Source organism: Lithobates pipiens, unplaced genomic scaffold (assembly GCF_037356315.1).
Source record: "Lithobates pipiens isolate NorthernLeopardFrog02 unplaced genomic scaffold, aLitPip1_a1.2 Scaffold_22, whole genome shotgun sequence".
NCBI classification, from domain to species: domain Eukaryota; kingdom Metazoa; phylum Chordata; class Amphibia; order Anura; family Ranidae; genus Lithobates; species Lithobates pipiens.
In genome coordinates this window covers 345,768,777-345,792,968 of record NW_027507784.1, presented here as the reverse complement: position 1 = coordinate 345,792,968, position 24,192 = coordinate 345,768,777, and the positions used below count along the sequence as shown (strand labels likewise).

The 24,192-nt window shown below is 49.3% G+C and overlaps 1 protein-coding gene across 1 annotated transcript in view; it reads left to right on the top strand.

Annotated features, from left to right (window-relative positions):
- ADCY5 (adenylate cyclase 5) overlaps positions 1–14,438 on the top strand; it is a 289,522-nt gene extending 275,084 nt beyond the window's left edge. The window contains 4 exon segments of the mRNA XM_077449730.1: positions 521–784; positions 3,140–3,344; positions 3,665–3,789; positions 12,891–14,438. Coding sequence (XP_077305856.1) covers positions 521–784; positions 3,140–3,344; positions 3,665–3,789; positions 12,891–13,022 — 726 coding nt within the window. The 3' untranslated portion in view covers positions 13,023–14,438.
- Positions 14,439–24,192: the final 9,754 nt, after the last annotated feature.

The following is a 24,192-nucleotide window of genomic DNA, read 5'->3' as shown; positions in this document are numbered from 1 at the left end:
CCAATCAGCGAGCAGTATTGATGTACAGTAATCTCTAGCAACCAATCAACAAGCAGAAGTTATGTGCTGTAACCTCTAGCAAATAATTGACTCCCCCTAGTGTTTTGCATACACTTTAACCCTCTCACCCAGTGTGTCTTTAAGTAAGGTACAACGTTTAGGTTCCCCTTCCCCCACTCCTGACTGTCGTTCCCGCTGTCTCGCCATATGATGAAAAGGAAGGCTGTAAGAACGGAGGATGGGAGCTACCCCCCGCTGCCTCTGTGCACACAGCCCGGGGACCCTTGCCTGGGGGTTCACACCCAGACCCGACCCTATAAACATTGATTGAGTGTCCTTCAAATAGCAAAGAGTGTGATGAAAATGGAAAGTCTATTTAATGGAATAATAAAGCCGCCGCTGCTGTTTGGCATTGAGTTCAGTAAAGACCTCCACCTGGTCAGCTGTATTCCACAGAATGTAAAATGATGTCTGCATGTTCTTCTCCTCTCACATGGTGGTGTCCACCTTCTTCTTGTAGGCCACGGAGGAGAAGGAGGAGATGGAGGAGCTCCAGGCCTACAACCGGCGCCTCCTCCATAATATTCTTCCCAAGGATGTGGCCGCCCACTTTCTGGCGCGGGAGAGGCGCAACGACGAGCTCTATTACCAGTCGTGTGAGTGCGTCGCCGTCATGTTCGCCTCCATTAGCAACTTCTCTGAGTTCTACGTGGAACTGGAGGCCAACAACGAGGGGGTGGAGTGTCTGCGGCTCCTCAACGAGATCATCGCGGACTTCGACGAGGTGAGGCCAGGGAGTGGCGCTCTTCCCTCTAACGAAGGGTTAGAAAGTAACAGTGCGATTGATGGCGGGAGGAATACATCCAGTGGGCGGAGATTCTTCCCGGACCAGTTGGGTGGTGGGACAATCCATAAAACACATTTCCAGTTTATTTAAAAGGCAGCTGCAGTTAAAAAAAAAAACATTGGATCCCCCAACGACCCCAATACAATATGGCGGACATCATAGCGTGACATCACAGGTCGGGGCTCCATAGTTCTGCAGGCCGTGTCACTTCCCCGCCTTCTTTCTGCTGTCTGGGCTGTGGAACATCACAACATTGGTGACCCCCAACATGGGTTCTCTCTAGCTCAGGGGTCTCCAAACTTTTCAGTATGAGGGCCACAGTGTACCCCTTGTGTCAGGGTCTCCATCAGGGCACTCCTTACCTTGGGTTCCCCATCAAAGTCCCCCCCTTACATCAGGTTCCCCATCAGAGCCACCATTACATCAGGGACCCCACCAGAGTCCCGTCCCCCCCTTACATCAGGTTCCTCATCAGAGCCCCCTTCCATCAGGTTCCCCATCAAAGCCACCATTACACCAGTACCCCCACTTACATCAGGGTCCCAATCAGTGTCCCTCGTTACATTTGGGTATCCATCAGAGTCCTGCCTACCTTAGGTTCCCTATAAAATTCCCCCTTACACCAAGTTCCCCATCAGAGCCCCCCTTTCCATCAGGTTCCCCATTAAAGTTTCCCTTACACCAGGTTCCCTATCAGAGCCCCTTTTTCAATCAGGGTCCCCATCAGAATCCCCCCTTACATCAGGGTCTTCATCAGAGTGCTCCTCACCTCAGTTTTCCCATCGGAGTCCCCCTTTCCATCAGGTTCCCCATCAAAGTCCCCCCATTACATCAGGGTCCCAACCAGAATAACCCCTTATATCAGGTTCCCCATCACAGCCTCCCCTTCCATCAAGTTCCCCATCAGAGCCCCCCCTTCCCATCAGGTTTCCCATTAAAGTTTCCCTTACACCAGGTTCTGTATCAGAGCCCCCTCTCCAATCAGGGTCCCCACCAGAATCCCCCCATACATCAGGGTCTTCAGAGTCCTCCTTACTTAAGTTTCCCCATCAGAGTCCCCCTTTCCATCAGGTTCCCCATCAAAGTCCCCCATTACATCAGGGTCCCAACCAGACTACCCCCTTACATCAGGTTCCCCATTAGCGCCTCCCCTTCCATCAAGTTCCCCATCGGAGCCCCCTTTACATCAGGTTCCCCATTAAAAGTTCCCTTACATCAGGTTCCCTATCAGAGTCCCCCATTACATCAGGGTCTTCATCAGAGTCCTCCTTACTTCAGGTTCCCTATCAGAGTCCCCATTACATCAGGATCTTCATCAGAGTCCTCCTTACATCAGGTTCCCCATCAGAGTCCCCCATTACATCAGGGTCTTCATCAGAATCCTCCTTACTACAGGTTCCCTATCAGAGTCCCCATTACATCAGGGTCTTCATCAGAGCCCTCTTTACTTCAGGTTCCCCACCAGAGTCCCCCATTACATCAGGGTCTTCATCAGAGTCCTCCTTACATCAGGTTCCCCATCAGAGTCCCCCATTACATCAGGGTCTTCATCAGAGTCCTCCTTACATCAGGTTCCCCATCAGAATACCCCATTACATCAAGGTCTTCATCAGAGCCCTCTTTACTTCAGGTTCCCCACCAGAGTCCCCCATTACATCAGGGTCTTCATCAGAGTCCTCCTTACATCAGGTTCCCCATCAGAGTCCCCCATTACATCAGGGTCTTCATCAGAGTCCTCCTTACTTCAGGTTCCCTACCAGAGTCTCCCATTATATCAGGATCTTCATCAGAGTCCTCCTTACATCATGTTCACCATCACAATCCCCATTACATCAAGGTCTTTATCAGAGCCCTCCTTACTCCAGGTTCCCTATCCGAGTCCCCCATTACATCAGGGTCTTTATCAGAGTCCTCCTTACTTCAGGTTCCCCACCAGAGTCCCCCATTACATCAGGGACTTCATTAGAATCCTCCTTACATCAGAGTCCCCCATTAAAGTCTCCCCTTACATCAGATTCCCCATCAGAGTCCTCCTTACGTCAAAGATCCCCATCAGATTCCCCATCATATTGCCCCCTTAAATCAGAGTCCCCCCCCCCCTTACATCAGTGTCCCCCATACCCTTATCTGTGGGGGTAGTAAGGTGGCTTAAAAACATGTTTTTGGTGGATAGATGAGTCCCGGAGATACTGACAGTAACAACGCACAGGGACAGAGTGAAGGGATTGGGGGATACGTGAAATCAGCTCATACAGATAACCCAAATCTTCCAATGACCCCCCACATTGACAGATCATCAGCGAGGATGAGTTCCGGCAGCTGGAGAAGATCAAGACGATCGGCAGCACCTACATGGCGGCTTCGGGACTCAACGATACGACTTACGACAAGGTGGGGAAATCGCACATCAAGGCGCTGGCCGATTATGCAATGAGGCTGATGGATCAGATGAAATACATCAACGAACATTCGTTCAACAACTTCCAGATGAAGATCGGTAAGTGCCCCCTCCCCTCCCCCCCTCCATCGCAAAACCTTCAGGATTACCCAATGAAGCGAAGCGAGCCCCAGGAACCAATCAGATGTGAGCGAGCTGCAGTCAGGGCGACATAAAATAACTCCTGGATGTTGGGGGGGGGGAGGGGGGATTGCCTCACTCTGACCTTTGACCTACCTGTAGGTTCTTCTAAACGAATGATTTATAATGACCTCAGACAAAAACATTCCTGGTCCTGGGGGGAGGCGGACAGAGCATGCTGGGGGTTGTAGCTCTGCAAGTACTCATAGGATTACATTTTATTGTCTCGTGTCTGACAGGGCTGAACATTGGACCCGTGGTCGCCGGGGTGATCGGGGCCAGGAAACCGCAGTACGATATTTGGGGGAACACGGTGAATGTGGCGAGTCGCATGGACAGCACCGGAGTGCCAGAGAGGATCCAGGTGAGCTGATTATGGCATCTCTCACTGTATTCAACATATAAAATATGGCATATTTACCACTTGCAGCCAGTAGGGGACAAACTCTGTGCAAGAGCAGGAGGTTCCTGGGAGCTCTACAGACTTGGTGCCCCATGTGAGGCAGTGAGGCATGCCAGCCTTAGGCACTTACTGTTCTGCCCTCACATCACCCCCACCCCCAGCATCTAACCCTGCCAGAAGATATGGCCCTTTGCTTCACTTTATCCAGGCCCTTGGGGCACCATTCCTCCCACTGACACCAATGACGGGACACTATTCCTTTAACTGACACCAATGATGAGGCACTATTCCTCCCACTGACCCCAATGATGGGGCACTATTCCTCCCACTGACACCAATGATGGGGCACTATTCCTCCCACTGACACCAATGACGGGACACTATTCCTTTCACTGACACCAATGATGAGGCACTATTCCTCCCACTGACCCCAATGATGGGGCACTATTCCTTCCACTGACACCAATGATGGGGCACTATTCCTCCCACTGACACCAATGATGGGGCACTATTCCTCCCACTGACACCAATGATGGGGCACTATTCCTCCCACTGACACCAATGACGGGACACTATTCCTCCCACTGACACCAATGACGGGACACTATTCCTCCCACTGACACCAATGATGGGGCACTATTCCTCCCACTGACACCAATGATGAGGCACTATTCCTCCCACTGACACCAATGATGGGGCACTATTCCTCCCACTGACACCAATGATGAGGCACTATTCCTCCCACTGACACCAATGATGGGGCACTATTGATCTTTTATTAAAAAGAATCAAGCGACCAATTTTATACAAAAGTAAAAAAACAAAACCATATTATAAAACGTCAACAGAAAACAAAGAAATACACATCAACGTCCAGAATATATACAATATATACATAGTCCATTAGCAAAACATGTTTAGAAAACTATTTACATAAAGCAGCAGAGAGGGTCTAAGAGGCACAACCCATCACCTATGTACGCAGCCATTTATCAAAAATGAATAAGTTATAAAATTTGGGGTGACAAGAGACAGACAGCCACACCCGGGAAAGAGACTCCTGGCAGTCAGGGAGGCTTGAAACCCCATCCACGCCTTCAACCAAGCCCCCTGACTCCACTTGTCTCTCTCAAGCCCCCCGACTCCGCTTGTCTCTCTCAAGCCCCCCGACTCCGCTTGTCTCTCTCAAGCACCCGAATCTTCTCCACCTCATGCAGAATGTCATACACCACCACCTCAACAGGAAGGATTTTATGCCGAATGCTGACCTGACACCGTGCGTTCCAGGTGAAATAACGGACTACTAGGCTAACTAGAAAAAGTGTATCCAAACAAAAACCCCACCAGTATTGAATGCTCCTTACGCCCACTCAGCATAACCCAGCCTGGAGAGGAAAGGGACACCGAGGGCCCACCCCACCTGTTTGTACACCTCTATGTTAAAGGGGCAATGAAGCAGAAAATGGTCCATAGTCTCCTCCTCACCTGCACACTCCTCCCGAGGACAGCTACGATCCACCCCACTGCGGAATTTCAAATTGCCCCGAACATAGAGCCTCCCATGGAAGCACAACCAGGCCGGATCCCTAAATTTAGGGGGTACTCTGTCCAAATTAATCAATCTTAACCCCACCCTCAAAACTGGGCCTGGGCAATCCCTTAAAGCGGAGGTCCACCCTAAAACGGACCTTCCGCTCATCGGATTCCTCCCCCCCTCCGGCGCCACAATTGGCACCTTTCAGGGGGGAGGGGGGTGCAGTTACCTGGATAATCCAGGTAACTGCACCCACTTCCGGGCTAGCTCTCTGCGGAAAGGGGCGTACATTACGCCCCTTTCCGCAAGTGCCCGCCCCCTTCCGCAAGTGCCCCGCTGCCTGCTGGGAAACACACAGATCCCAGAGGCAGCGGGGACCGTCCTCATTGCACAGCGCGGCTCGCGCATGCGCAGTAGGGAACCGGGAAATGAAGCCGAAACGCTCCATTTCCTGATTCCCATACCCAAGATGGCGGCGGCAGCACTTGAGTGTCGATCTAGAGATCGGCTTCGGGTGCCGACATCGCGGGCGCGCTGGACAGGTAAGTGTCACTATTTTAAAAGTCAGCAGCTGCAGTATTTGTAGCTGCTGACTTTAAAAAAAAAAAAAAATGCGGAGTCCCGGCGGACTCCCGCTTTAAGTACAGTTGGTCATGAAAGACTTTGCTCAAGACTCGACTCATAAGGACTTTCCTCGGAACCGATCTGAGATCTTCAGCCGACAATCGCCACTGCTGCAGTAACTTCAGGCACGGAGCAACATAGGCTGGTAGCTGACCACGATGACCCCTGAGATTCTTCACTTGGCCACCTTCTTCCCAAAGTCGCAGAAAAGGCCTAAACCAGGATCTAAATATGCCTACCCATCCAGGAGGTTCCACTGCAAGCATATTACCAATGTTACATTTGAGAAATAGCAGTGAAAAGAAAAGAACTGGGTTGACCATACCTAAGTCACCCTCCCTCCTGGATAGATAGGTGACATTCCTCTTGATGGGGTTCAGTCTGTTCCCCCACAGCATCTGGAAGAACACACTACTGACCCTAGCATAGAGAGACACTGGCAAGATGCAGACAAAGCTGACATACAAGAAGATCGGAATCAGGTAAGTCTTAATCAGATCAACCCTTTCCCTCAGAGATAACTTCCATCTCTTCCAGCTGACCACCTTAGTATTGGCAATTTCCAGCCTGCCTTCCCAGTTTTTGAGGCCATAATCGCCAGGTCCAAATTCAATGCCTAGAATCTTAATTCTTTCCTGGGGCACTGGAAAGGTGTCCGGGAGATCAAACCCCTCACCTTCCTTTCCCATCCAGAAAACTTCACTCTTTTCCTGATTGATCTTGGAGCCTGATGCTTCAAAATACCGTGATGTCAGAGAGACCACCTCCTCTGCTTCATCTGCCCCAGTGACAATCACCGACACATCGTCCGCATAGGCAACAACCCTCAAAGGCGGCTCACCCGGGAGCCCCACTGGCACCCCACACAACATGCCGCTCTCTAGCCTCCTGATGAAGGGGTCGAATGCAAACACACAGAGCAGGGGACTCAGAGGACAACCCTGGCGCACCCTGGAGCCAACCTCAAAGGACTGCCCAACCCAACCATTAACAAGAGGAAAGCTTTCTGCCCCCTTATACAAGACCTTTAACCAATCGACAAAACCACCCGGCAGACCGTACTTACTAAGGAGCAACCACAGGTACTCATCGTTAACACGATCAAAAGCCTTTGCCTGATCCAATGTCAGCAAATACTTTGCCCAGCCTGCAGCCCTGCACCGCTCCAAGGCCTCCCGGACAGCTAAAACCGCTGTGAAGGTGCTTCTACCCTGGACCGAACAGTGCTGATGGCGAGAAAGCAAAGACTCTGCTACTGACGATAGGCGCCAGAAAAGAATCTTTGCCAGTATCTTTCTATCGACATTAAGAAGGCTGATGGGGCACCAATACTCAATTATCGAAGGATCTTTACCCTTTGAAAGAAGAATCACAGCCGAGTGCCTCATGGAAGGGGAAAGCACCCCCTCAGCAAGGCAACTGTTAAAAACCTCTACCAAATGTGGGGCCAGAAAAGACTTAAAGGCTTTGTAAAACTCAGCCGTCAAGCCATCCGGTCCAGGTGACTTTTTGATGGCAAGCTGATCAATTGCCCTCATCACCTCTTCAACTGTGATCTCCTCTGTCAAATTCATCAATGGAACATCTCCACCATTTAGACCTGGAGTAGAGTCCAAAAAGCTGTCCATCTTGTCACGGTCAAGTTCTTTCCTCCCAAGAAGGTCAGCATAAAAGGACCTCACGACCTCCAGGATCCCTGACCTGGACTTTGCCAAGGAACCTGTACTGTCCTTAAGGCCAACAACTGTTTCAACAGCTACACCTTGTTTGCAGTTCTGGTAAGGGTCAGGCGAGTGGTACTTCCCATAGTCCCTCTCCAGAACCAAAGAGGCATGCCGGTCATATTGGCACTTCCTGAGGAGGAGTTTCACTTCGGAGATTGCCCCAGGATCTCCTCCTCTCGAGACAAGAATATCCAGCTTCCTCCGTAAACGTTGGTAGGTCATGTATTTATTAAACTGTTTTCTATTGGCTAGGCTCCTGAAAAATCCAGCGATCCTCTTTTTGGTCAGCTCCCACCACTCAGCCTTGCTGCTACAAAAGTCCAGGATGGTCACCTGAGCCTGAAAGAATTCCTCAAAGGATTGTCTAACACAGTGATGGTGAACCTTGGCACCCCAGATGTTTTGGAACTACATTTCCCATGATGCTCATGCACTCTGCAGTGTAGTTGAGCATCATGGGAAATGTAGTTCCAAAACATCTGGGGTGCCAAGGTTTGCCATAACTGGTCTAACATGTTCTTCCTTGTCGAATTCAATCTCCAGATGCCCTTGCCCCTCTGAGGGGCGTCTGAAGCATTCAGGACCACAGATAGCATACAGTGATCAGAGAACTCTACTGCCTGCACCACTGGGGGCGAGAAAGCAGAGGTCTCCTTCAAAAAAAACCTATCTATCCTACTCTGACTACTACCTTGATGAAAGGTGAACCCGGTGTCATCCGGGAGGTGCTTAATGTGCACATCCACAAGACCAACATCCCTAACCATACTATTTTAAAAAACGCTATCATATCCCAGACTGTCCTTGAAGTCCTTCCTGTCCTTGGGCCTAGTTATTGTATTAAAATCACCTCCAAAGACCACTTGCCGGGATGTAAAAAGAAATGGCTTGATCCTTGTAAAAAGGCATTTCCTGTCCCACTTTGTGTGCGGCCCATAAACATTAATTAGGCGCAGGTCCTGCCCCCCCCACAAGGACGTCTAAGACCATACATCTCCCAATCTCCACCTCAATAACCCGCCGGACATTTACCATACCGGTTTTAAACAACACCGCCGTAAGGCTCGGCCGCAAGAGACCAGAAAGATGGATAATACCTCCACTCTCTCTTGGCCATATGAATATCTGCCAAGGAGGTGAGCCTAGTCTCTTGCAAAAATAAAATTTCAGCCTCTAATTGGCTGAACAAAAAGAAGGCCATGGAACGAGCTCTTACTGACTTAATGCTGGCGACATTTATTGTCACCACTTTTAACGGAGGGGGAACCGTCATTTGGGTTATTGGGTGGATTGCTTATTAGCTCCCCTCTGCTGCTCATCACCAGAAGCCTCTCTCTTTCTTGAGGCCGCCTCAAACTCCATTTCAGAATCGGAACTTCGTTCCGAAGAAGCTCCAGATGAAGAAACATACCATTCAGAGGACCTACGATGGTTGGAGACTGGAGCCCGTTCCGTCCTCACCACCTGCTTCCGCTTCCCAACCTTCCTTCTCTCCTCCAGGTACTGCAGGTCAGCTTCAGAGATGCCATCATCTCTGTTTTTTTTCTTTGAAGTCTTCACAGAAGACTCCTTTACAGAGGAAGAAGCAACCTTTTTAGTACCTGCTACCACTCCTGGTGGGGGTGGTGTTCCCTTTGAGACAGACTTAGCCCCTGTACACACGGTCGGAGATTTCCACAACCAAATCTGTCGGATTCTGCCCGTCGGATCTTGTCCGAAACTGTTGCATACACACGGTCGGACAAAGTTGGCGAAAAATCCGATCTTTCAGAACGTGATGACGTAATTTTGTTACGATGGGACTACATTCAGGCTAGTAGCCAATAGCTTTGATGTAGGAAGTTGATCTGAGCATGCGTGGCACTTGGTCCGATCAAAATGCTACATGATCGGATTAGGTCCGACCGGCCCAGTTGGTCGGGAAATATTTCCAACATGTTGGAAAATTGGGTCCGACGGAGATTCGGACGGAATCAGTCCGATGCATACCACACACAGTCGGATTATCCGACGACACGGTCCGATAGAACACATTCCGACGGATTCTCCAACCGTGTGTACAAGGCTTTAGAAGGGGTAGACACCTGGGGGGGTAACTGACCCGGGGGGCACAGACTTGGAAGGTTCTGACACAAGAGGAGAGGATACAGTAGGCTGGGGGGACACAGAGACAGATACAGAAGGAATACTTACAGACACAGGAGGGGTGGCCACAGGAACTGGAGAGGGATCCTGAGCAGGACCAGGGGAGTCAGTCACCGCAGAGGAGGATGGTACACCAGGAACCTCACCCTCCATCCCGTCCAGCCTCGACAAGTCATCCATTACCTCCTTCTCCATATTGTGCCAGGCTTCAGGACATTTGCTGTAGGGATGGCCAAGGCGCAGGCACAGGTTGCACCTGATCATATCGGTGCAGTCCTTGGCCATGTGACCCTGACCCCGACACACTGAACATATCAAGGCTGAACAGGAGGAGCTCAAATGCCCCTTTTCTCCACAGCGGTGACACAGCTTCGGCTGACCAGGGTAGAAAATAGTCATCCTATCCCTCCCTATAAAAGCTGAGGAGGGCAGGTGACGGACAACATTCCCATCCCTGGCCAACCTGACCGTTACTGACCAACCCCCAGTCCAGATGTTACGCTCATTAAGGATTTTGCTGGGCTTAATCAAAACCTCCCCATAGTTCCGCAACCAAACCTCTAAATCCCGAGCGGGGACGCTCTCATTGGTCAGAATGATGGTGATTTTTTTAACAGTTGACCTCTGAGAGATCGCAACTGGGGCCAGACCTTCCCATTCAGGTCTTGACCTGCACTGAGCCTCATATCGCTCCCAGAACAGGTCAAGACCCTCTGGCCTGGTGAAGCTAACCGTATAATCCCTCGTCCCAGACACATGTATAAATGCATACAGATCATTTGCCCCAAAACCCATTTCTAAAATGAGATCCACCACCGCACGCCGCGCTGGAGGGACTGCACCACCTTCCCATTTCAGAATCACAACATTACGTCTGGGACCCCCAGCAGAAGCCAGAGACCCAAGACCAGATCCCGGGGTGCCCAAAGTGGTAGCCTGTAGGGGAAAACCCCGCTTGGGAGCGGAGCTACCAGGAGCAGAGCGTACCACCTGAGCAAACGTGGGTTTATCAGGGCCAAGGCCCCACAATGAAGTCACATTAGTCTGTACATTATTAGCATCATCAACTGTCTGAACTGGATTAGCAGAATCCGCAGCCGGACGATTGTCCATCACACTGGTGCTGGGGTGATTGTTATCAGTCACAGAAATTTTCCCATCAGGAATGATCACAGTTGCTGCTGCAGTACCAGCTGTCACCTGATGCTGCGCTGTAGAGTCCTCAGCAGCAGTGGGGCAAACAGCTTTGGACTCTGCTAAAGAAGGGTTAATGGGCTCTGCTGACACCTGTAGTTCATCCACAGAAATAACACTTTTTAAATGTAAGTTTTGCTGCATTGCAACATCATCATCCGGCACAACAGGGCTGCACACAGGATTAGCAGTCTGACCGTCATTAGGCACATTGTCATTATCAGAGAAAGGCACAAACACAGTCCTGTCCACAACATGGCGCTTAGCTGGCTTTACCTTATCAGGTACATTATCTGTAATGTCCTCCTCATTAAACACCAACCGATCCCCCCGCATAGGAGACTCCATTACCTGGATGGCCCTCAGCATGCCTCCTGAGTCCTGGGAAGGCATGGGGCTGCTTACCTCTCCCTGGGGGGGGGGGGGGGGCAGGGGGGCGGAATTGGGGGTCTCCTTCTCCACCTCCATCTTTGTCACCCTTCCAAACCTCCTGTCGTTACCAAACTTCTCCTTGAAGGGCCCCTCTCTGCCTTCCATCATGGCCATGATGGTCTCCTGGTGGTCCACACAGACTTTGGCCAATTGGATATCCGGATCCATGGATCCTCACTTCTGACTGTGTAAGCCCTTACGTTGCCTTCTCAGACGCTTCAGCTCCGCACATAACTTGTAAAGCTTATCCCTCTCCCTATTCAGGACCTTTATCCCGGCCACCACTCGCTCCCGAATGGCCTCCGAGCCTTCACCCTCACCAGGGGCAGAGAGATCCGCTTGTCCACAGGAAGGCATGTCACCCAACGGCCCAGGAGATGGCTGAGAACTTCCAGCAGGAGAGGCCCTGCTGGCCTCCATGGCTTCCCCAGAAAGGGGCCAGGAGAGCTAGGATAAATTTCCTCACCACTCCCCTCTCACACCGATCAGCTGGAGGAGCTCCAGAGACACCTTCCTCCTGACACACCTGTGCTCAATGATGGGTGGGGCACTATTCCTCCCACTGACACCAATGATGGGGCGCTATTCCTGTTATGGAAACCAATGATGGGACACTATTCCTCCCACTGACACCAATGATGGGGCACTATTCCTCTCACTGATTCCAATGATGGGACACTATTCCTCCCACTGACACCAATGATTGGACTTTATTCCTCCCACTGACACCAATGATGGGGCACTATTCTTCCCATGGATACCAATCATGGGGCACTATTCCTCCCACTGATACCAATGATGGGGCACTATTCCTCCCACTGACACCAATGATGGGGCGCTATTCCTGTTATGGAAACCAATGATGGGGCGCTATTCCTCCCACTGACACCAATGATTGGACTTTATTCCTCCCACTGACACCAATGATGGGGCACTATTCCTCCCATGGATACCAATCATGGGGCACTATTCCTCCCACTGACACCAATGATGGGCCATAGTTCAGCCCTTCTAAAGTGTGAAGGATAATAAACTGGCCTTTTGTTTAGAAATTTATTTTTTTTACTTATTTGCCTTTATAGCTGTACCCAGACATTTTGCTTGCTATAGGGTTATCCTAGGCCAGTGATGGCGAACCTGGGCACCCCCAGATGTTTTGGAACTACATTGCCCATGATGCTCCACTATACTGCATGAGCATCATGGGCAATGTAGTTCCAAAACATCTGGGGGTGCCAAGGTTCGCCATCACTGGCCTAGGCGATACTCTGATCATAGATATCCTATACAACGTGGCGTTTTCAATGAAAAACATCGCAATTATTTGCCCCTTCTGTATGTAAATATCTTGAAAATTTTATGGAATAAAAAGTTCTTGGACAATAAAGTTTCTTTTGTTTTGGTTTCAGGTTACGGCGGACCTCCAGCAGGTCCTGGCGGCCAACAATTACTCCCTGGAGTGCCGAGGGGTGGTGAAGGTGAAAGGAAAAGGAGAGATGACCACTTACTTCCTAAACCACGGCCCCTCCAGACCGAGTTAGCGGAACCGAGAGACGCTTTCACCGCAAACACCGTGCACTGAAGACCATTGACTTGACGGGGGAGGGGGGGGGGGGTGGGGAGGGGGTCCTCACTCCAAAAAAAGGGGCGACTGACCAAAGATTCCCGGAAGTGAACGCCCCGGCTACGGAGCGGCGCCACTTGGGAGGACCAGCGAATAAATGTTATTTATTGACCCGACTCAATGATTTCCTCTATGAAGGAATGTATTACGGTACCAGATCGCCGGCGGTCCCGCGCCAGGACCGCGACAAGACTCGCCCCCAAAAGCCGTCCTCCATCAGGGGAATTTTTATCTTCCAGTGTAAGAGATCCGCCAGTTTCGGTTTAAAATAAAAAGAAGAAGAAGAAGAAGACAGCCTCACAATTTGTACCGTTTTTCTGGGGTAACGTTTTCACATAGGTGGGCGAATATCGATTCCCCCACCCCCCGAGAGCGCCACACTTCCGTGGCGCCCCTCAGCTGCCCGGAGACTTGATAGGTGCCCTGTCGCAGTGACCCCGGGAACCTTTGCTCGCCGAAACGATCTGATGTACATCCTTTTTTTGTAAGTTTATTTTGTAATATTTTAGTGTGGAGATCTAAATGAAAAAAAGAAGAAAAAAAAAAAAAACACAGATTCTATATTTTGTAAATTCTATACAAAGGCACCGAGTGTTATAAAGAGGTCATTCTGTATTGTTAGACGCCGGCCAGGCCTACGCCATCTCCCCCGCGTTTCATCCGGTAACGGACATGGCAGTTTTGTCGGCACCACAATATACAGCGCAAAGAGTGTCCATTTAGAGCGGTTGTGTCATTTTAACGGTGGACTTTTTTTTGGGGGGGGGGGCTTTTTACGTGCGAACTCTCCGATTTTCTATCGTCGCTTTAAAAAAAAAATCGCGATTTCTTCCACGGATTAATCACGCAAAGTTTATTTATTTTTATGCGGAAAAGCCAGACGTTTTCTTAACTATCCCCGATAGAATCGATTTTGTATCTGTGTAAGGAGTGGCGGCTAAGGACGCGGTCTGCGGTTTTTAAAGGTACGCTGCGACGCGCTTTTCCCGCCGCCGACGAGGATGTATATTGTCTTCCTATTAAACTGCCACGTCTTTCCATGTAATATATATACACATAGAAGATATACTCCTAGTTTCTTTATCGTATTATTTATAATCCATATTTAATGACACGAGTCCATCTGCACCCCCTCCGCTGTGGGCCGTCTTGGTAAAGCTACGACACTCGCCACAAGCTGTCCGCCCATCTGCCCGCTCACGAGCTGCGCCCACAGCGACATCGGCTAGGTCTTATTTTTATTTTATTTTTTTGGTTGGTCAGTTGCTGCAACAAGAATTTCCCATGGAAACTATCTTTGCATCGTTTGAACATTAAATTCTATTTCACTGGTGTGGCTGTGTGTTTCATTTTGTGATGTATAATCTCCTCTATTACCGTCACCAATGAGGATATCCCAGAGTAGTTTGTGTCTCTGCCCCTCCCACAATGGGGAGATTTCCCTGCAGTAGTTTGTGTCTCTGCCCCTCCCACAATGGGGAGATTTCCCTGCAGTAGTTTGTGTCTCTGCCCCTCCCACAATGATGAGATTTCCTGCAGTAGTTTGTGTCTCTGCCCCTCCCACAATGGGGAGATTTCCTGCAGTAGTTTGTGTCTCTGCCCCTCCCACAATGGGGAGATTTCCTGCAGTAGTTTGTGTCTCTGTCCCTCCCAAAATGAGGAGATTTCCTGCAGTAGTTTGTGTCTCTGCCCCTCCCACAATGGGGAGATTTCCCTGCAGTAGTTTGTGTCTCTGCTCCTCCCACAATGGGGAGATTTCCCTGCAGTAGTTTGTGTCTCTGCTCCTCCCACAATGGGGAGATTTCCCTGCAGTAGTTTGTGTCTCTGCTACTCCCACAATGGTGAGATTTCCTGCAGTAGTTTGTGTCTCTGCCCCTCCCACAATGGTGAGATTTCCTGCAGTAGTTTGTGTCTCTGCCCCTCCCACAATGAGGAGATTTCCTGCAGTAGTTTGTGTCTCTGCCCCTCCCACAATGAGGAGGTTTCCCTGCATTAGTTTGTGTCTCTGCTCCTCCCACAATGGGGAGATTTCCTCCAGTAGTTTGTGTCTCTGCCCCTCCCACAATGGGGAGATTTCCTGCAGTAGTTTGTGTCTGTGCCCCTCCCACAATGAGGAGATTTCCTGCAGTAGTTTGTGTCTCTGCCCCTCCCACAATGGTGAGATTTCCTGCAGTAGTTTGTGTCTCTGCCCCTCCCACAATGGGGAGATTTCCCTGCAGTAGTTTGTGTCTCTGCCCCTCCCACAATGGGGAGATTTCCTCCAGTAATTTCTGTCTCTGCCCCTCCCACAATGGGGAGATTTCCTGCAGTAGTTTGTGTCTCTGCCCCTCCCACAATGGGGAGATTTCCCTGCAGTAGTTTGTGTCTCTGCCCCTCCCACAATGGGGAGATTTCCTGCAGTAGTTTGTGTCTCTGCCCCTCCAACAATGAAGATATCACGCGTTTACAGCTGCAGCTCCCAGTTATTTATTTCACATTATGATTGCGGCCATCATTGCGCCATGCGAAGACTGTAAGAGATGGGCGGGTCTCGAAATTCTGCCAGAGAGATATTTCCATTGGGGTGCTCGAGAAATAAGAAGCAGAATGTGATTGGCCTTTTCAACAACCAGAAAAAAACATTTTTAGTGGATTATGAATAAATGGCAGAATCCCCTCACCCCACCCAGGCAGCACCCGGACTCTGCATAACAAAACTGGAATATATTCCCGCCACTTGGTGCAAGTCTGGCCCAGCTAAGCTCTGGTCATCGGCACCTGTGGATAAAGACTTGAGCTTTAGCTGAGTTTCCAGACTATGGACTAGACATGTGCGATTCGTTTCGTACGAATCTCAAATTCGTACGAATTTCTCAAAATTCGTACGTTCGGGAGGATCCGAAATACGAATTGCCATGCGTCCGAATTCTGTACGGAATACGAACTTTTGTTTACGAATTCCGGATTTATTATAACTTGCAGAAGACTTCTGTGATAGAAGTCAATGTAAGTTGCCTGAAGACATCAGTGAAGGACTTTCCTCCTCTCTGGGCTGCCAAGAAAAGAACAAAGTGATACAATGTTTCTTCTTCAATGGGCTGAACTCCCTGTGTAGAAGTTCTCAGTTTAACCATTTAAAAAACTAAATCTCTTCTGACACTTGTTGCTTACAAGTAAAAATCCTGTATTTTCTGCTAAAAAATCACTCAGAAGCCCCAAAAATTATATATATTTTTTTAGCAGAGACCCTAGGGAATAAAATAGCGGTTGTTGCAATATTTTATGTGACGCGGTATTTGCGCAGAGGTCTTTCAAATGCAAGTTAGCCCTTTTTTTTTCGGTCGACCTCTAGAGAGCACTGACATTAGCAGCGTGACATACAGCAATGACACCTGCACCGTGATAGAGTGATCTGACACCAGCACCGTGATAGAGAGCACTGACATCAGCAGCGTGACATAAAGCACTGACACCAGCACCGTGATATACAGCACTGACACCTGCACCGTAAGCAGCCCTAGGAGGAAGTCAGCATAGCACAGGGATGGTGGGAGCCCCTCATAATAAGCAGCCCCAGGAGGAAGTCAGCACATCACAGGGATGGTGAACTTTACAAACCTACAGGTCAAATTTGCAGCCACAAAATAATTACTAGCTGTGCACACATAGTCCCACCACATGGCCAATGACATAACACATGTATGAGGTGAATCTGGGATTGACAACTACAAGCATTCTTTTTTTATATGTGAAATTCTGAAAATTCAGGAATCTTGAGACAATGGAGGCGAGGGAAGGTCAGGGTAGGCAAAGAAGAGGGTGCAGGAGATGATCACCAGCACCAGCACCGTGATATAGAGCACTGACACCTGCACCGTGATCATGCTCATTATGAGGGGCTCCCACCATCCCTGTGCTGTGCTGATTTCCTCCTGGGGCTGCTTATTATGAGGGGCTCCCACCATCCTTGTGCTATGCTGACTTCCTCCTGGGGCTGCTTACGGTGCAGGTGTCAGTGCTGTATATCACGGTGCTGGTGTCAGTGCTTTATGTCATGCTGCTGATGTCAGTGCTTTCTATCACGGTGCTGGTGTCAGATCACTCTATCATGGTGCAGGTGTCATTGCTTTATGTCACGCTGCTGATGTCAGTGCTCTCTATCACGGTGCTGGTGTCAGATCACTCTATCATGGTGCAGGTGTCATTGCTGTATGTCACGCTGCTAATGTCAGTGCTCTCTAGAGGTCGACCGAAAAAAAAAATGGCTAACTTGCGTTTGAAAGATCTCTGCGCAAATACCGCGTCACATAAAATATTGCAACAACCGCTATTTTATTCCCTAGGGTCTCTGCTAAAAAAATATATATAATTTTTGGGGCTTCTGAGTGATTTTCTAGCAGAAAATACTGGATTTTTACTTGTAAGCAACAAGTGTCAGAAAAGATTTAGTCTTTAAATGGTTAAACTGAGAACTTCTACACAGGGAGTTCAGCCCATTGAAGAAGAAACATTGTATTCACTTTGATCTTTTCTTGGCAGCCCAGAGAGGAGGAAAGTCCTTCACTGATGTCTTCAGGCAACTTACATTGACTTCTATTACAGAAGTCTTTTGCAAGTCATAATAAGCATAATGAGCAATGTTTTTGCCTTTAAATTCATTGTAAAGAACGTTCGTACACGTTAACGAACCTAACGACAATTCGTATTTCGTACGAAACAGAACGGAATTTCGGACACGAAATACGAAGTACGAATTAATTTTATTATGAATCGAAACGGAACAGAACGAAACTAATTTATTGACGGCGCCCATGTCTACTATGGACATTCAGCTGTAGACACATTCTTACCCAGCAGTGAACGAGTATGAAGATAAGTCATCACTGACCTCTGTAGCAGCAGACGCTGTGGACTGGTTCATCCTTAAAGAACACAACAGAGACTTCAATGCGGGGGTCGCAGCCTGAACAGCTCAGGGCTTTTTAACATGGAGGAACTTAGTGCTGACTGTCCCACTACCTCTGCTGGAAGTCTATTCCAAGCATCAACTACTCTTTCAGTATAATAATTCCCTCTGGGATTAGCGTTGAACTTTCCTCCTGCTAGTTTCAGGTCATGTCCCCGTGTTCTCGATCATAGCTTAATATTGGAAATATTGTCCTCCCAGGGCTCAGAATTCCAAGGAGCAGCCGTGCCAATTACCCTTGTGAATGAGCCCTTGTGCTGGCCATACACTCGGCCAAAACCCATTTTAGAAAAAAGCGAACATTCGGCCACAAAGCGCAAACGATGGCGCCGTCATGTAATGACCGATAAATCGTTCAGTGGACATAAATAAATGCATTTTTTGTTCATTTTTTTACATATACCCAGTGCAGACAGTGCAGACAGTGCGGACAGTGCAGAAAGTGCGGACAGTGCAGACAGTGCGGACAGTGCAGAAAGTGCAGAAAGTGCGGACAGTGCGGACAGTGCAGACAGTGCGGACAGTGCAGAAAGTGCGGACAGTGCGGACAGTGCAGAAAGTGCAGACAGTGCGGACAGTGCAGAAAGTGCGGACAGTGCAGACAGTGCAGAAAGTGCGGACAGTGCGGACAGTGCAGAAAGTGCAGAAAGTGCGGACAGTGGCATAATGTATGGCCAGCATTAGTTGCATTCCACAGCGGCACCCTTAGGGCTCATTCACATGTAAAGTTGGGAGGCGGTAAATTCCTGCGGCTGAGTCCTGATTTTTCCACCCCCAATCCCTAGCCCGTGTAGCTGCCGAGGTAACAGACAAAGGTTTTGGTGGTTGCTACCGCCTGCCAATCACGACCCATTGAGGTAGATAAAGCCACTCTGCAAGTGCCCCATGATTGCATGACTCTGCGGGGGGGGGGGGTCCAAGGGGTTAAAACAGGTGGTAAGAAAGCAACACAACGCTGCCTGCTATAACCCCTTGTTTTCTGTACTGCACAAGGTTGAAGGGCACTTGCAGAGCGGCCTCATTCACTTTAATGGGTCATGCTTGGCAAGTGCTACACCCACCAACCACGACAGGGGGTATAACTCCTACTGCGGCTGCGCCATGTGTACATTGCCTCCTGAGATGTATAGCCCTCAGTGTGCCTCCTTAGCTGTACAGCCCTCAGTGTGCCTCCTTAGCTGTACAGCCCTCAGTGTGCCTCCTTAACTGTACAGCCCTCAGTGTGCCTCCTTAGCTGTACAGCCCTCAGTGTGCCTCCCTACCTGTACAGCCCTCAGTGTGCCTCCTTAGCTGTACAGCCCTCAGTGTGCCTCCTTAACTGTACAGCCCTCAGTGTGCCTCCTTAGATGTACAGCCCTCAGCGTGCCTCCTTAGATATACAGCCCTCAGCGTGCCTCCTTAGATGTACAGCCCTCAGTGTGCCTCCTTAGATGTACAGCCCTCAGTGTGCCTCCTTAGATGTACAGCCCTCAGTGTGCCTCCTGAGATGTACAGCCCTCAGTGTGCCTCCTTAGCTGTACAGCCCTCAGTGTGCCTCCTTAACTGTACAGCCCTCAGTGTGCCTCCTTAGTTGTACAGCCCTCAGTGTGCCTCCTTAGCTGTACAGCCCTCAGTGTGCCTCCTTAACTGTACAGCCCTCAGTGTGCCTCCTTAGATGTACAGCCCTCAGTGTGCCTCCTTAGCTGTACAGCCCTCAGTGTGCCTCCTTAGCTGTACAGCCCTCAGTGTGCCTCCTGAGATGTACAGCCCTCAGTGTGCCTCCTTAGCTGTACAGCCCTCAGTGTGCCTCCTTAGATGTACAGCCCTCGGTGTGCCTCCTTAGATGTACAGCCCTCAGTGTGCCTCCTGAGATGTACAGCCCTCAGTGTGCCTCCTTAGCTGTACAGCCCTGAGTGTGCCTCCTGAGATGTGCAGCCCTCAGTATCTCTGACTCCTAGTGCACCCCCGAGCTCCCTGTGTCATCTAGTAACTACTAGAGGGATGGATGTAATATTTGTTCTGTGTAAATATCTGTAAATAATGATATTGACATCAGACGATTGATTCTGATACATTTTCCAACAAGGCGCCACAAACTCCAATACATGATGCTATAGCTCCCTCTAGTGTTCACATTGCAGAATGCTCCATCAATTCTAACTACATTCTTTTCCAGCCACCCAACAGAAGCCTGGCATGAAGATCACTATTTCATTTATTTATTTTTTTGCTAAGTGATTTACAACCTCATACTAATATATGAATGTGGTGAAACAAACATGGTATGAAGATGTAAAAGACGTGAAGATGGGTTGGAATGGCAGGTTCTCCTGCTCCGCTCCGGTTTTCCTGGATTCCTTCATTTAGATACTTGTAGCAATCCCAGGAGGTGAACCGCAAATTTACCCAAATACTGGTGCAGAAGAGCCTATAGGGCTTCATAAAGGAAATCTCTTCACAGCCAATCAGAGCTCAGAATGTATTTATAGTGTATTTTATATGTTTCCAGCCCAAAAAAACATTTCGACTTTTATGACCCTATTTCCAAATGTCTAAAATGTTTGTGTGCCAGAGAAAAACAACAAGGGGGGCGGCAGATCTGTGTCTGACCTCCCCTGTGCATGTTTTATTAAATAGAAAGTTTGCAAAAGGAAATAAATAACTGACCCTTAGAGGACTTTTTTACAAAAAAAATCATGAAGAATCCCTTCTATGTGTCCAATATATGCGTGAAATTTCCATTTCTATATTTTTTCCTTGGAATGTTGGCGCCATCCAGTGGCCATAAAAGTGGTATTTCCCCGATTGAGGTATTTCAGGAAAACACTGCATTATGACCACTAGATGGCGCTGGCGATTGTAGGAAATAAATAGAAAATTACATTTCACACATATTAGACATACAAACACTGGCTAGGCACACAGTTAACCCTTTGATAACCCTTTGATCACCCTTCTCAGCCAGTGTCATTAGTACAGTGACAGTGCATATTTTTGTAGAAGTGACCACTGTATTAGTAGTGTCACTGGTCCCCACAAAGTGTCAGTGTCAGATCGACCGCCATACCATCGCAGTCCAGCTATAAGTCGCTGATCGCCATTTCTGGTAGAAAAAAATGCAGTATATATCCCATAGTTTGCACAAAAAAAAAGGTCTATCGGGATGTTGTGTGTATATAATCATAGCAGTAAAGAAATACATAAAGATATGAGCTGAGGGTGGAGTATTGGTGAAGTGTGGGGATGATAATGGCGCGGGGGCGGGGCGATAGTAATAGACCAGGGGTCTCCACATATTTCAGTACGAGGGTCACATTGTATATTTAATTTTACAAACATTCACATTCACAACAGAAAAAAATCCCCATCAGAGTGCCCCCTTACATCAGGTTCCCCATCAGCATCCCACCATACAACAGAGTCCCCAATTGGAATGCCATCTTACATCCGGATCCCCAATGAGAGTGCCCTCTAACATCATGGACCCCATCAGAGTGCCTCCTAACATCAGCCCCCCCCCCCCCCCCCCACAGAGTGCCCCCTTATATCAGGGTACTCTTTACTTCATGTCCCCATCAGAGTCCCTCCTTACATCAGGGTCCCAAAGAGAGTCCCCCCTTACATCAGGGTCTCAATGAGAGTCCCTCCTTACATCAGGGTCCCCATCAGAGTCTCTCCTTACATCACGGTCCCCATCAGAGTGCTTCCTAACATTGGGGTCCAAATCAGAGTGCCTGCTTACATCAGGGTCCTAATGAGAGTGCCTCCTTACATCATTGTCCCCCTCTGAGTACCCCTTATATCAGGGTCCCCCAGAGTGTCCCCTTACATCAGGGTCCCAATGAGAGTGCCTCCTTACATCAGGGTCCCCATCAGAGTGCCTCCTTACATCGGGGGCCCCAATCAGAGTGCCCCTTACATCAGAGTGCCCCTTACATCAGGGTCCCAATGAGAGTGGCTCCTTACATCAGAGTCCCAATCAAAATGTTCCCTTACATCATTGCCCCCTCAGAGTGCCCCTTACATCAGAGTCCCTGTCAGAGTGCCCCTTTACATCAGGGCCCCCCCTTACATCAGGTTCCCCATCAGCATCCCATCTTACATCAGGATCCCCCATCAGAGTGCCCCTTACATTGGGGTCCCAATGAGCATGCCCCCTTACATCAGGGTCCTAATGACAGTCCCCCCTTACAACGGGGTCCCAATAAGAGTCTCCCTTACATCAGAGTCCCAATGGGAATCCCCCTTACATCAGGGTCCCAATGAGAGTGCCCCTTACATCAGGCTCCTAATGAGAGTGCCCCCTTACATCAGGGTCCTAATGAGAGTGCCCCTTACATCGGGGTCCTAATGAGAGGCCCCCCTTACATCAGGGTCCCAATGAGAGTCCCCCTTACATCAGGGTCCCAATGAGAATCCCCCTTACATCAGGGTCCTAATGAGAGTGCCCCCTTACATCAGGGTCCTAATGAGAGTACCCCCTTACATTAGGGTCCCAATGAGAGTCCCCTCTTACATCGGGGTCCCAATGAGAGTGCCCCTTACATCAGGGTTGCAATAAGAGTCCCCCTTACATCAGGGTCCCAATGAGAGTCCCCCTTACATCAGGGTCCTAATGAGAGTGCCCCCTTACATCAGGGTCCTAATGAGAGTTCCCCCTTACATCAGGGTCCTAATGAGAGTGCCCCCTTACATCAGGGTCCCAATGAGAGTCCCCCCTTACATCAGGGTCCCAATGAGAGTCCCCCCTTACATTAGGGTCCTAATGAGAATGCCCCCTTACATCAGGGTCCTAATTACAGTCCCCCTTACATCAGGGTCCCAATGAGAGTGCCCCCTTACATCAGGGTTCCAATAAGAGTCCCCCCTTACATCAGGGTCCCAATGAGAGTCCCCCTTACATCAGGGTCCTAATGAGAGTGCCCCCTTACATCAGGGTCCTAATGAGAGTTCCCCCTTACATCAGGGTCCTAATGAGAGTGCCCCCTTACATCAGGGTCCCAATGAGAGTCCCCCCTTACATCAGGGTCCTAATGAGAGTGCCCCCTTACATCAGGGTCCTAATGAGAGTGGCCCCTTACATCAGGGTCCTAACGAGAGTGCCCCCTTACATCAGGGTCCTAATGAGAGTGCCCCCTTACATCAGGGTCTTAATGAGAGTGCCCCCTTACATCAGGGTCTTAATGAGAGTGCCCCCTTACATCAGGTTCCCCCAGCAGTGTCCCACTTTTCCAATCAGAATCCCATTTTACATTAGGGTCCCCCATCAGAGCCCCCCTTACATCAGGGTCTCCATTGGCCATTGGAATCTCCCTCTACATCAAGCTCCCCTATCAGAGGAAATACATCAATGTACATTCTTTCGTTCAACAACTTTCTGATGAAGATCGCCGAGTGCTTTTGGGATTATCCAATAAAGTCATGTGACCCTCAGGAACAGGTCAGGGATCTGAAGTCCGGCCAATGAATAATTAGCTCTGATTGCGGGGGAGGAGGGGGGGTTACCACACTCTGGCCTTTGACCTAGGTTCCTCTAAACTATATTGATTTATAATGACATCAGACAAGATCATTCCTGGCCCCTGAGGGACACTGACGCACACGTTGGGAGTTGTAGTTCCACATTAGCGAACGTGCCAAGGGAATCAGATCTCACCTCCCATGATCTGTACAATCCAGATCTGTAAGATTACACTTTATTCTCCCGTGTGGGACCGGTGGTTATCGGTGTGATTGAGGCAACGCAGTGAATGTGGCGAGTCGCATGGACAGCACTGGGGTGCCGGAGAGGATCCGGATGAGCCGAATGATGTTACCTGCTAGGATTTACAGCAATGTCATATAAAATATTGCATGTTTTCCACTTGCGGCCAGCAGGTGATGAGCTTTGGGGAAGAGCGGGAGGTCTCTGGAGGCTCTGCATCCCTTGCGGCCCTCAGAGTGCCTGAAGTCACCACCCCAATTCCAAAAGACTTGGGGGGGCGCTGTGTAAAATCGACATAAAAACAGAACGATCTGCAGATCTAATAATCCCGGATTTCTTTTTCAAAACAGAAAATAGAAAACATCAAATGTTTAACCACTTGCTTACTGGGCACTTAAACCCCCCTCCTGCCCAGAGCAATTTTCAGCTTTCAGCGCTGATGCACTTTGAATGACAATT